This window comes from Sturnira hondurensis, unplaced genomic scaffold (genome assembly GCF_014824575.4).
Source record: "Sturnira hondurensis isolate 20B ecotype Veracruz unplaced genomic scaffold, ASM1482457v3 Scaffold0008860, whole genome shotgun sequence".
Classification (NCBI taxonomy): domain Eukaryota; kingdom Metazoa; phylum Chordata; class Mammalia; order Chiroptera; family Phyllostomidae; genus Sturnira; species Sturnira hondurensis.
Window position 1 is genome coordinate 540,623 of NW_028081491.1, and position 13,153 is coordinate 553,775.

At 39.7% G+C, this 13,153-nt stretch overlaps 1 protein-coding gene across 10 annotated transcripts in view; it reads left to right on the top strand.

Moving 5' to 3' along the window:
* Positions 1-13,153, top strand: part of CDC14B (cell division cycle 14B) — a 104,578-nt gene that overhangs the window by 35,917 nt on the left and 55,508 nt on the right. For 7 of the 10 annotated variants that reach the window (XM_037056191.1, XM_037056184.1, XM_037056182.1 and 4 more), the window contains exons 2-3: positions 10,843-10,933; positions 11,486-11,561. In XM_037056191.1, coding sequence (XP_036912086.1) covers positions 10,843-10,933; positions 11,486-11,561 — 167 coding nt within the window. Of the gene's footprint in view, positions 1-9,165; positions 9,500-10,842; positions 10,934-11,485; positions 11,562-13,153 lie in introns of those variants that run through there. The other 3 variants (XM_037056190.1, XM_037056187.1, XM_037056188.1) reach the window with 2 other exon arrangements.

Sequence of the window (13,153 nt, forward strand, 5' to 3'; positions counted from 1 at the left end):
GATCAAGACTCTTGGAACAACCAAAGGCTGTAAAAGCAGGAGGAAAGCCATAGCTCCCTTTTGTTTTTCAGACAGTTGAAGGCCGTTTGTTTCTTGTCAGAGGCTATAGATTAGAAATTGATGGACTGGCTTCCTCTAAGTCTATGCTGTCCATTGTAGTAACCACTCACCATGTTACCAGATAGTGAACATTTCCATCATCAGAGAAAGTTCTACTAAGCAGTGGTGGTCTAGGTAACATGAGAATTGGATCGTTATTAGTAGGTCAGTATTTTAAGATAAAAGAGAAGGGATGTTGGAAGACCTCCAAATTATTCTGCTATATTTATGAGACTTGAAGTAATTCTTAGTTGGAGCCATATGACATAGTATTTTTTAAAATATATTTTATTATGTCATTACAGTTGTTCTAATTCCCCCCTTCATTCCCCTCCACCCTGCACACCCCTCCCCCACCAGTCCCCCCACCCTTCGTTCATGTCCATGTGTCACATGTTCTTTAGATTCTGTATTTCCCATAGTATTCTTATCTATTTTCTATTTCTACTTCCCTCCCCCTTATCTATTTTCTACCCACCAGCTATGCTACTTATTCTCTGTATCTTCTCCCCCCTTCTCCTCCTCCCACTCCCCTGTTGCTAACCCTCCATGTGTTCTTCATTTCCATGGTTCTGCTCCTGATCTAGCTGTCCTCTTGGTTTGCTTTTGTTTTAGGTGTGGTTGTTAATAACTGTGAGTTTGCTGTCCTTTCGCTGTTCATATTTTTTATCTTCTTTTTCTTAGATAAATCCCTTTAATATTTTATATAATAAGGGCTTGGTGATGATGAACTCCTTGAATCTGACCTTATCTGAGAAGCACTTTACCTGCCCTTCCATTCTAAATGAAAGCTTTGCTGGATAGAATAATCTTGGATGTAGGTCCTTGCCTTTCAGGACTTCAAATACTTCCTTCTAGCCTATTCTTGCTGATTTCTCTTTTGAGAAATCAGCTGACAATCTGATGGGAACTCCTTTGTAAATGATTGTCCCCTTATCTCTTGCTGCTTCTACAATTCTCTCCTTTATTTTAATCTTGGCTAATGTAATTATGATATGCCTTGGTGTGTTCCTTCTTGGGTTCGACTTCCTTGGGACGCTCTGAGCTTCCTGGATTTCCTGGAANACTTCAAATACTTCTTTCTAGCCTATTCTTGCTGTAAGGTCTCTTTTGAGAAATCAGCTGACAATCTGATGGGAACTCCTTTGTAAATGATTGTCCCCTTATCTCTTGCTGCTTCTACAATTCTCTCCTTTATTTTAATCTTGGCTAATGTAATTATGATATGCCTTGGTGTGTTCCTTCTTGGGTTCGACTTCCTTGGGACGCTCTGAGCTTCCTGGATTTCCTGGAAGTCTATTTCCTTTTCCAGATTGGGGAAGTTCTCTTTTATTATTTGTTCAAATAAGTTTTCCACTTGTGGCTGTTCCTCTTTACCTTCTGGTACCCCTATAATTCAGATGTTGGAATATTTAAAGATGTCCTGGAGGTTCCTAAGCCTCTCCTCATTTTTTTGAATTCTTGTTTCTTCCTTCTTTTCTGTTTGGTCATTTTTATCTTCCTTCTGGTCCACTCAATTGATTTGAGTCCCAGTTTCCTTTCCATCACTATTGGTTTCCTGTGCATTTCCTTTCATTTCAATTAATTTAGCCTTCATATGTTCCTCTAATTTGTGACTATAATCAACCAGTTCTGTGAGCATCCTGATCACCAGTGTTATGAACTGTGCATCTGAAAGGTTGGCTACTTCTTGGTTGCTTAGAATTATAGGCTCCGGGGCTTTGAGCTGTTCTTGAGCCATATTTTGGTCTGTGTTCCCACCTGTTATGTTTGAGGGGCGGAGTCTTAGGTGTTCACCAGGGCCAGGTGACCCAGGTGCTGGTTTGTGACACTATGTGTGGGCGGGGTCAGAGAGGGGAAAAAATGGCGCTTTGCTCCACTGTCTCTCAGATTTCTGTTCCCTCTGTGGCTTCCCACAAGCAAATTGGGCCCTTCTGGTGCTGGTTCCTGGGTGTGTGGGCCTGTGCACCCTCCAGCACCCTGTGGTGGGTCTCTCCAACGAACTTTCTGTGAGTCTGGGAGCCTCTCCCGGCCTCTCGAGCCTGAGAAAGTCTTTCCAGTTGGTGCTTTCAGGCTCTAATTCCCTCTGGGGCCCTAGCCTGAGCGGTCTGTCTCACTGTTCGCACCTTTGCTTGGTTTATCTGCGCACGAATGTGTGACTGCACTCAGCCAGCCGCCCTGCGCCCTCACTGGGTCTGTCCGTCCCCACCCCACACCTGGGATAGGCCAACCGCCTCCCCCTCTGCTGCCGCTCCTGGGTTGGTCGGAGCAAACAATCTTTCCAGCCTGACCCCACTCCGCCGCCCACTCCACCCCTCTTACTGGTCTGGCTGAAAGGTTTGTTGTTTTGGACTTCCATACAGTTCAATTTTCACTTTTTTGACTGCGTTTTTGTTACTAAAATTTTGTTATTTTTTTTAAGATTTTATTTATTTATTTATCTTTAGTGGGGAAGGAGAGAGGGAGAGAAACATCAATGTATGGTTGCCTTTCATGTGTCCCCTGCTGGGAGTTGGCCTGCAGGGAACCTGCCTGCAACCCAGGCATGTGCCCTGACTGGGAAAATTTTGTTATTTTTAAACTTAGTTGTGCAAGGAGGCACAGTGTTTCTACCTACGCCTCCATCTTGGCTGGAAGTCTCTTCCATCCCATGTGACAAAGTATTAGCAACAGTTTTCTCCTTGTTCTCAATCCAGAGTACTTTTAAAATAATGTGTTTGATAGAATAAAAAATGGCAGATAAAATTTCCATTTAATGATAAACCCTATTTCTGTGAAATTTCCTTTGTGAAGATTTTAGGACCCAAGGGAACCTTTTTAAAAAATTCTTTTACAGTCTGCTAAAGGATAAAAATATTATTTCAGGCATCTCTGAAAGAATCCTTCAATTAGCGACACTATCTTTTTTTATATGCCTTTTTTTTAGTTGCAATGTAATATAGACTATTCATGGTCTATATTGTACACTTAATTAAATCAAGATAAGTCTTAATTGCATTCTATATAAAAATATTAATTCTGTAGTCTTTTCACATATTTTTACAAAATATTTTAGATTAGTTCTGTAGTATTTTCATAGATCTACCATGTATGGGCCACTAAATGCCCCCCACCTCTACCCCTTTAAAAAGTATAGATCAAATATAGTAAAATGCACAGGTTTATGTGTACAGTTTGATTTTTTAGCAAATGTATACTCTTATGAACTACTCCCTAGGGCCCCCTTTCCCTCTTACCCCAAACAACCACTGTTAATTGCTTCAGTATAAATTAGTTTCACCTGTTTTTGAATACTACGTTTTGAGAATTATACAGCATGAACTCTTTTGTGTTTATTTTTTGCTCAGCACAGTGTTTTAGAAATGCATCAGTTTTGTTTTGTAAATCAACACTTCGTTGGTTTGTTTTTGTTGAGTAGTGTTCCATTGTATGAATATAAATATAGTACAACGTGCTTATCCATTCTCCTGCTGATGGAAATATGTGTTATTTCCAATTTCTGGCATTCCAAAGCTGCTACAAGTATTAACATACCAGTCCTTTTGTAAACAGGTTTTACCTTCTCTTGTGTATGTATACATTACTAGTTGTTGTGTTGCTGGGTCATAGGGAAAGGTGTATATAACTTTGTAAGAAACTGCTAAACTTTTCCAAAGGCTTAATACTCTTTTATATTCCCAAACAATGTTGAGAGTTCTAATTACTTTACATTTTCTCCAACAATGGTGTTGTCATTCTTATTTTAGCCATCTAGTGGCTGTGAGGTGGTATTTCAGCTGATTTGAATGCCTTTTTCGTGAGTCTTTAAACCTGCACACATTCCTGTAATTTCTTCATAAAATCTCTTCAGATCTTTTGCCCTGGTTGACATAAAAAAATTTAACATGTACCCTTAATCCTCTCTTTTCGAAGATTTTTTTATTCTACTTTTTTCCATTACCTTTTATCCCCCTTATATCTTCTTCTACCTCTACCCATTCCCCTCCCCCCTACAATCAACCACATGGATGTCCCAGTCCATGAGTCTTTCTTTTATTCTGACCCTTCCTTTAACACCCCCCCCCCAAAGCTATCAGCCTGCTCTCGATCTATGAGTCTCTCTCTCTATTTGGCTTGTTTAGTTTGTTCATTAGATTCTACATACGAATGAAATCATGATATTTGTCCTCTGACTGGCTTATTTCGCTTGGCATAATGTTCTCCAGGTCCACCTCTATTGTCACAAAGGTTCTAATTTTCTTTTTTTACAAGTTGAGTATTATTCCATTGTATAAATGTCCCATAGTTGTTTTATCCACCCATCCATCTGCTGATGGACACTTGGGCTGCTTCCATATCTTGGTGATTGTAAAATAGCAGTGCTTATATTTTTTTGAATTAGTGTTCAGGTTTCTTTGGATAAATTCCCAGAAGTGAAATCAATGGGTCATGAAGCAGTTCTTTTTTTTTTTGAAGCAGTTCTATTTTTAATTTTTTGAGGTAACTCCATACTGCTTTCCACAGTGCCTGCACCAGTCTCCATTCCCACCTGCATGTAAAAGTGTTCCCCTTCCTCCACATCCTCGCCAGCACTTGTTTGATGACAGCCCTTCTGACAGATACGAGGTGTTATATCTCATTGTGGTTTTAGTTTGCAGTTCTGGCCGATGTGTCTGCATGTGTCTGTCCAATTTTCCCAACACCATTGATTGAATAAACTATCTTTAGCCCTTTGTATGTGCTTGCTTCCCTCTGTCAAATATTAATTGGCTATAAAGGTGTGGGCTTATTTCTGGGCCCTCTATTGTGTTCCATTGATACACTAAAATGTCCAGCCATTGTTAAGATTTCTTTTTTTATTTAATTTTTTAAAAGTACTTTTAATTTTATTGTTGTTCAAGCAGTTTTCTGCCTCCCCCCCTTCTGTCCAGCCATTGTTAATATAACGAGAATGGTTTGCACAACGTCATTGTAACCTGACAGCTAAGGAGAGTAAACTGGAATGCACATGTGTGAAAAATGATGACTTCACTGTACTAGTCATTGGGGGCAGTAGGCACCACTGAGTGAGCATGTGCACTGTGTGGCCGTCACATTCAAAATGACTGAGTAGAGCAATGAATCTACATCAGATTTTGTGTTAAGCTTGAACATTCCTCTGTGGAAACTATTTGGATGATTCAGAAGGCTTTCAGGGACAATGTAATGAGTGAAACACAAGTAAAAGTGTGGCACAAACACTTCAAAGATGGCTTCGAATCTGTTGAAAGTGATCCCTGTTTTGGAAGGCCTGCAACAAGCAAACCACCTGAGAATGTGGAGAGTGTATGGGCTGCAATTAAGAAAGATTGGCAGCTGACTGCGAGAACCAGAAGCTGATCTGGGGATTCCAAAACCTACTGGGCCAGAGATTTTGATGCAGGATCTTGGCATGAGCCATGTCATGGCAACATTCATTCCGTGGCTTCTGCCAGAACAGCAGGAACATCATGCTGAAGTTAGTAGTGACTTGATTCACACTGCGATCAATGAACCAGATTTCTTCAAGAAGATCATAACTTTGAAGGGGTCTTAGACATCATAGTCCTATGTGCAATGTCTCTTGTATCTTGTATGTTCTTCAATAAATGTCTCTTTTTCATATTACAAGGCTGGATACTTTTTGGACACACCTCATATGTGCCTGTTTTTATGCCATTTTGATTACTGCAGCCTTATAGTATAGTTCGATATTAGGTAGCATGGTTCCTCCAATTTTGTTCTTTATCAAGATTGCTGTTACAATTTGTGGCCTTTTGTGGTTCCATGTAAATTTTTGAAATACTTGTTTTTGTGTTGTGAAATACATCATTAGAATATTGTTAGGAATTACATTGAATCTATAGGTTGCTTTGGGTAATATGGACATTTTTAATGATATTAATTCTTCCTATCCATGAATGTAACATGTGTTTCCAGTGATTTGTATCTTTAATTTCTTTCTTCAGTAATCCTCTTTTCTCTAAGCCATTTTCTTAAAAATCACAGCCAAACTGGCACGACAATTGGAAAAAATCTTCCTGACAGGTTTATCTATAGAAAAAAAAACTACTACTGACATCACTAGAATAGTGGTAAGTCCTAAACATTTTTAGGAGGGCCATGAAATACCATGAGAGGTAAAGAATGAGTATTGTGAGTAAAAACTTGCTTCTGATAACTATATCAGAGTTTAATAACTATATAGTAAGCATACTCATTAAGTGTTTTTTGTTATTTACTGCCAAGAAATTTGAAATGAGACAGACCACTTACATATTCTTCCTTCCCTTTGAAATGCTTATTTTAGTAGATAAATAGAATTTACTGAAGTTCTTGGCTTAGAGTCCTAGGAAAATACCTGTCTGCAGAGGTTGACTGGCTTACTTCTGTGTGACTTAATCTTCCTGGCTCAAGTGTCTGTCTGCCATGACAGTGACCCACATGTTTTAGGACATGTTAATGATGCCAGATCTCAGCTCTGCATCACACTGATGGAAACTGCCCTGGGCCAATTTGGTCTGGCCTGGGTCTTAGGACTTCTTGATAGTAACTGCAAGAAAACCCCAGGTAGTGAGGTTCATCCATTCTTCCACAACCTTTCTACCAGGTTATATATAATGAAAGCTAGTCTCAGATAAAACATTTTTTTCTACACAACAGTCATTTAGTAAATATTCTTAGCAAGCAGGCACAAAACATAATAACCTGTCTATAAGCTTAACTCCTGCAGTCTTAAGTGTTCTGACCATTACTTTTATGAAAGGTTCTGTGGAGGGCACAAAAAATAATTTTCTAGTCACCTTTCAGAGTTCTTCTGTCTGGGCTGGTAAGCAGAGTAGCAGACAGATTAACAGAAGAAAATGTCTAGAACTCACTTTGAATGCACATGCTGGGCTGCGAGTAAAAAGATGAGACCCAAGGAGGCATTGGACAGTTGAAGTTTATATGCCTTTCTGGACAAAGGAAAGAGAGGCAAGGGTCTGGGATTTCAAAGGGAATGCAGGCAGTTTTCGGGTAGAGAGAGCAAATGTGTGAGATGTGAGATCAAATTCTTAGTGTGCACCCAGAAACAATGGAACTCCAAAGCAAGGCTAACAAGCAGGCTTTTGCCAGATTTCTGCCATGCTTAATTTATTATGTTGCTAAGATCATGCTCCCTTTCTTTAAGCAGGTATTTCTGTCTGAATTCCTTAAGCAGGCCACAGGAGATGGGAAGGTGAAAGGTTTTTTCCTGAGTCTTTTGTTTCTTAATAACCAGCTTAAAAATTAATATCCCCAAAATATATTTTGAAGTGGCAAAGTATGTTGCTTTGAATTGCCATAAATGGAAGTTGTCCCAGCTTATACAAGCCAGGACCCCAAAAAACCCAGAATATATTCATAAAAAATTGTGTATTCTTACATGTTTAAACTCCATTCACCTTCAAAATACTCTCTATTTGATGTAATACACCTATCAAGCCTTTTTTCACTGCTCAAAATAGTTTTTGAACTTGTTGATTTTGATGCCTTTTAGTGCTTCTGACTTTTTTTGTTACACCTTTTCCACATCAGCAAAACATTTCCTTTGAGGACTTTTTTCATGGGGAAACAAAGTAAAAAGTGGCAAGATCTTGAGAATGGAGGGTGGGGCATAGAGGTCATGCCATTTTTTTGGTCAAAAACTGCTGAATATTCTGTGTAGGGTGGGCAGGTGCCCTCATAAATCACCGTTATGAAGTGGGCAAGAGTCTTCCAAAAAAATCCACCAAAGCCAAACGTACATTATACAGAGGGGTTCCTATAACACTCACCTAGTGGGAGAAGACTGTAAGGGGCTCACCCTCCAAAAGATATTTCTGGGTTTGGGGGGTTCCTCTGGTGTTCCTACCCACAGGCAATGTTAGTTTCCCCACAGCCTCAGCAATACAATTCATTTTCAAACTCCTTTGATTTTTACCAGTCAGAAGGAAAACTAGGACCTTGTAGTTTAAATTAGCATTTTATTTTTTTAAGAACATAAAGTTGGAGGTGCTCATCTCCATGAGATGAATTTCAAATAGTTTTCTGCTTTATATGTGTCAATTGCCACCAGACCCTTTAAAAAATAAGTATCAATTTAGCAGTCGATTCTCTTCTGGCTTTTATACTCTTCATTTAGAAAGGCCTTCTCCAGTTGGGCACAAAAAGGAAATTTGTGGGTTTGTTTTTCATATTAAAGTTCTTTGATTTGTCTAGAATTTTAAAATAAAATTAGGATGGTTTGTTTACTTTTGAGGAAAAAATGTATATGTGACATAGAACCTATATATTGATTGTACTGGGATTATAAATACAGTGTTAATTCCTGGGAAGGAGTTTGTTGCTGTGTTGCTTGTCTATTTTAAGAGAGGGTCACTGCAAAATTTTTCAGGGATTATTAAAGTAACAGCTTTCTGTAGGAAATTTGGAAAAGTAAAGGAAGGAATAAAAACCACCCCAATCCCAGCACCATATTATTTGTAACAAAATTCGGACTAAATCATACTGTATCTTTTTCATTCGAGACTAACAGAAACACGGGTTTAGAAAATAGTTTAAATGGTTCCTTAGCAAGGTATCACAACTTTTGTTTTTTAACCATCCTTAAGGCCTTTAAAGGAATTGAATGACCGCAGTAACAGGCTTATTAAATTTTGGACTGTTTTTAAGACATCCATTGTAAATGAGACGCCAGCACTTCCAAGGAACTTGAAACTGAGAGAGCGGGCGCAACTCCCACCCACCCTACCCGGCTTTCAACTGGTCACGGGGGCAGGGTGTGGGGTTGGCTTTTCAAGGACTGCGCCTCCCCCCTGGCTCGACTGCAGCACTCCCTGGTGGCGACGCCAAGGCGACGGGGGCCGTCCCCCCGCAGTTGGTGTTACCACTTAGCTAGCCCTTCTCTTCCGAGTACTTATTTACTGGCTTTCAGAGCTGCTTTCACTAGGCCAGCGCCCACTTGCTCTGCTGCACAGCCCTGTGAGCAGTGCAGAATTTTGGCGCTGGAGGGCGTTGCACCGTAGAGGACTGCCTAGAGTCCCCAGAGGCGGTGTCACCATGTCCCCAGGCGGGGCAAAGTTCTGTCAGGGCGCCAGGGGTTGGCTTCCGCACCACAGTCCCTCGCCGCTCCTTTTGGGGCTGTGTGAGAAGTTTTAAACTTCCTGGGTTGACTCGCCCGGTAGGCTGGAGTGGGTGGCCGAGAGGCGAGGCTGTTTCCACTGCTTGGGCGCGGCCCTTTAAACTTTTTGTTTTTAAACTTCGGGGGGTGTGGTTGAGGCGTCTCCTCTCTCCGAGGCTGGTTGTTCCCTGGCCATCCGGTTGTCCCGCCTTCCAGATGCTTTGGAGTCAGTCATGAGCCGGGAGGGCACTGGGACCCGTCTGGTGGCCGAGGTAATCAAAGGTGAGTGCGGAGGGTACCGGATGCCCACAGGGACACCTGTATTTAGATGGTACTGGGAGGCGCCTGGAGTTCAAGGAGGCCCCAGTTTCTGGCCAGAAGGTGCGTTAAACCTTTGGAGCCACGGCAAGTGCTGTCTCATGGGTGTGGGTGGCCTCCTAAGCTCCTAATCCGCACGTGTGCTCTTGCTTTGGGGAGAATGTTAACAGACCTGTGCCTAGGGGAGCCCCTGGATGGTAGGTCACCACGGTCTCTCCGCCCAAGGGAGCAAAATCAGTGGTCTGTGCCGAGGATCAAAGGTCATTTGTGGTTGGAAAAAGACTCATAAAGCCCGTCGTCCTTTTGAGTGTTTGTGGTTGCGAGATATTTTATTTGAGGCATTTACAAGGAAATAGTATAGCAATTACATGAGTGGAATTGCTGACAATTGTTTAAATTACCGTTTGGGCAAAGGATGTAGGCTGGCATCCTTTGTTTCTTAGTATCTTAAAGCTGGACTTGATTTTGCCACAATTTTTTAGTGTAAGTATTCTAGTAGCATTACTAGTAGTCCTACTAAGAATTTTAGATGACTTTGCTTCACAGAGGATTTTTAGGCAACTTTTTCTGTGGTAAGGTGGGGGAAGAATTAAAGGTTGCAGCCTCTAAACATTATTAGTACGGCTTACCGTTCTTGCTAAACCTTACAGCAGCCTAACTGCATTTATACAAAACAAGTTCATCTCATGCTCATGCAGAAAGCTCATTGTTTCTGTTGTGATGGTAATTTGTCTAATTGTAAAAATCACTGCAAAAATAGTTGTGATCCCTAAGAACAGTTGGGTAAAATCCAAGGTTCCTTTTGTTGTTTGTGTTCTGTAGCCTTAAATGTTAAGTTTGAAGCAGTTTGGAAAGCGATCTTTATCAACGAGTTTCAAATAGTTTGTTATTGAATGACTGTTGAGGATGTCTTGCAAACACAGTGTTACATAGCAAAAGTCATCCAAGTTGATGACTAGCCTTCAAGTGCATGCGGCCATTTGCTTACATACCTTACTTAGCCCAGGGGAACTAGACTTTTGTGATGAGAGATTCTCCCAGAAATCAAGCCTTACTGATCCATGAAAAGTCACTTGTCATTATTGAAACTTATGGCTAAAGACAATTTCTCTTTTAAAAAATTTGCTAATTTTTTATCACGCATCAAAATAGTCAAAACATTTTGAAAGTATTGGCACCCTTACCATCAGAAACCTGCATGGAAAAAATAAGATGCAACTCTCTTCATCTGAAAAGAGTTGTATCATGATACATGAAATTGTATAAAATAATCTGAAGGAAGGAACATTGCAATTTTTCCATTTCAGATCGCCTTTGTTTTGCCATTCTCTACAGCAGACCAAAGAGTTCATCAGGTGTACATTATTTCAGCATAGATAATGAACTTGAATATGAAAAGTAAGTATTGCTTTTTTAAAGACTGTTAATTTTTTTTATTTTGAAGAATCTAAAGGTATGTTTATAAATAGGATAACCTTAGAAAACTACAAATCTGTTGACTGATAATAATTGCAGGGCTTTTTTCCTTTAACTAACCTTAGTAATAAAATAGACCCTTAGGGAAAAAGTCAAAAGGAAAGAATCTTCCTAAATTTAACAATTTGTATTTGACATTCTAATAGATTACAGTACAGTGAGAGAAACTAATAATAAACGAATATGCTAAGATGTGTTTTTACCAGTGGAGATGTGCAGAAAAATAACCTTTTTATTCAGAAGGTATTTTCATGTGTTGTTGAGGTTAGATTTAGTTGAGCCAATTTTCGTGTTTCTTAATAGGCATTATATACCAGAATATCTCTTCCACTAGTTAAGGCAGTACCTTGAAGTTGTGTGACTGACAATAATTTGGCGTATGCTTCCTTGTCTTGATTTGATCTTGTAGCTCCAGAAAGACATATTCAGGGCATCCGGAATATACATACACATTTTTGTTTTTTACTTTTAAAGCTTCTACGCAGATTTTGGACCACTCAATCTGGCAATGGTTTACAGATATTGTTGCAAGATAAATAAGAAATTAAAGGTAAAGTCTTTTTACTTAAGATTTGACTTAATCATTGTTAGCCTGATCTTGGGGAGGGGGAAGTAAGGAAAGCATATCTCTTGTTTGAAAAAGGAAATTTCATGTTTTTTACTGCAGTGGTGTTTGGGACATATTCATGGGTTTTTTTTTGCTTTATAAAGGTATAGTGTATATTTTAGTTTTCCAGAGGTGGTTTTTTTGTTTTTTGTTTTAGATTTTATTTATTTATTTTTAGAGGGAAGGGAAAGGAAGGAGAAAGAGAGGGAGAGAAACATCAGTGTGTGGTGGCCTCTCGCATACCCCTCCTCACTGGGGACCTGGCCCACAACCCAGGCATGTGCCCTGACTGGGAATCAAACCAGCAACTCTTTGGTTCGCGGCCCACACTCAATCTGCTGAGCTATACCAGCCAGAGCAGTTTTCCATAGTTTTGATTGAATAGTTTAAGTTTGGGTATTTGGTTCAGGTTTGGGTTGGTGATGCTCTAATACTTGAAAGTCAAAGTGAAAATTGATTAATCGAGTAAACCTCTTATTATCTGACCTAGTGGAGCTGAAACCAAAACCTAAGGAGAAGCTTCCCTTGCTGCGGTCATTGTTCTTTCCGCCTTCACACTGAGCATAGAAGAGTGCTAGCAAATAAAGAGAAATCTGCTCATCTTACTTTCTCTGATTCTGTCTTGAATCTCCTCTGATGTCCTACTGTGACTTAGTTTGAACTTAGACCCCATCCATTTATTTTAAAAACCGAATTATTGCTAATGCACAGTAATAAGTGTATATACTGCTAGCAGTTCCTAATTAGTCACTATAAGTTCTCAAGTGAAAAATGCTGGACCTGGGGACAGACAGGTCCTTTTGAAAAACAGCTTTATTCGGTCACTTAAGTTACCAGGCTACTACACAGAAGAAATAAAATTTCTTTTCAGTTAAAAATTAAATTATATTAAAATTGTATGGGTGAGTATGGCAAATTCTTTTCACTTGAATATCAAACCTAGAATTTCACATCATAAATGTTAGAATCATCTGTCAAATGAGCTACTAACCTGGAAAGTGGAAATTATGGGGTTGCCTTTTTTTGTATTATATGTATATTCACTAGAGGCTAATATAGAGGCGCAGGCTCTTCCTTCTAGACTTTTGTCTCTCTTGGATAGGAATAGAAGCATTTACCGTGTCATGTATTTGTGTGCCCCTCACCCCACCCCTTTCTCCAGTTGTCATGGGCAGGTCTTTTGTTTCAAGAGGGCTCTGAAGCTAAGAATAATATCCCCCCGCCCCCGCCACTTGTGTTCCTTTGCTTTAATTTTGAAAGAGAATTTTTTTCCCACCCTCAGCTGTCTGTGGACTTTTATCCTTTAGGTCAACTAAGAAAGTTTTGGTCTTTTTTTTTTTTTTTAACAGTAGGAAAGTGAAAGAAAAGTGTTCCCCTCCCCTCTTCCAGATTCTTACATATTCCTTCAGAGGTGCTCTATACTTTCTATATCTGTTCATATCTTTTGTTTTCTCTTTAATTGCATATACTTCTAATCCAAGAATATGTATTTTATGGGGAGATACACAGTACTTGGGGAATCAAAGTTAATCTTT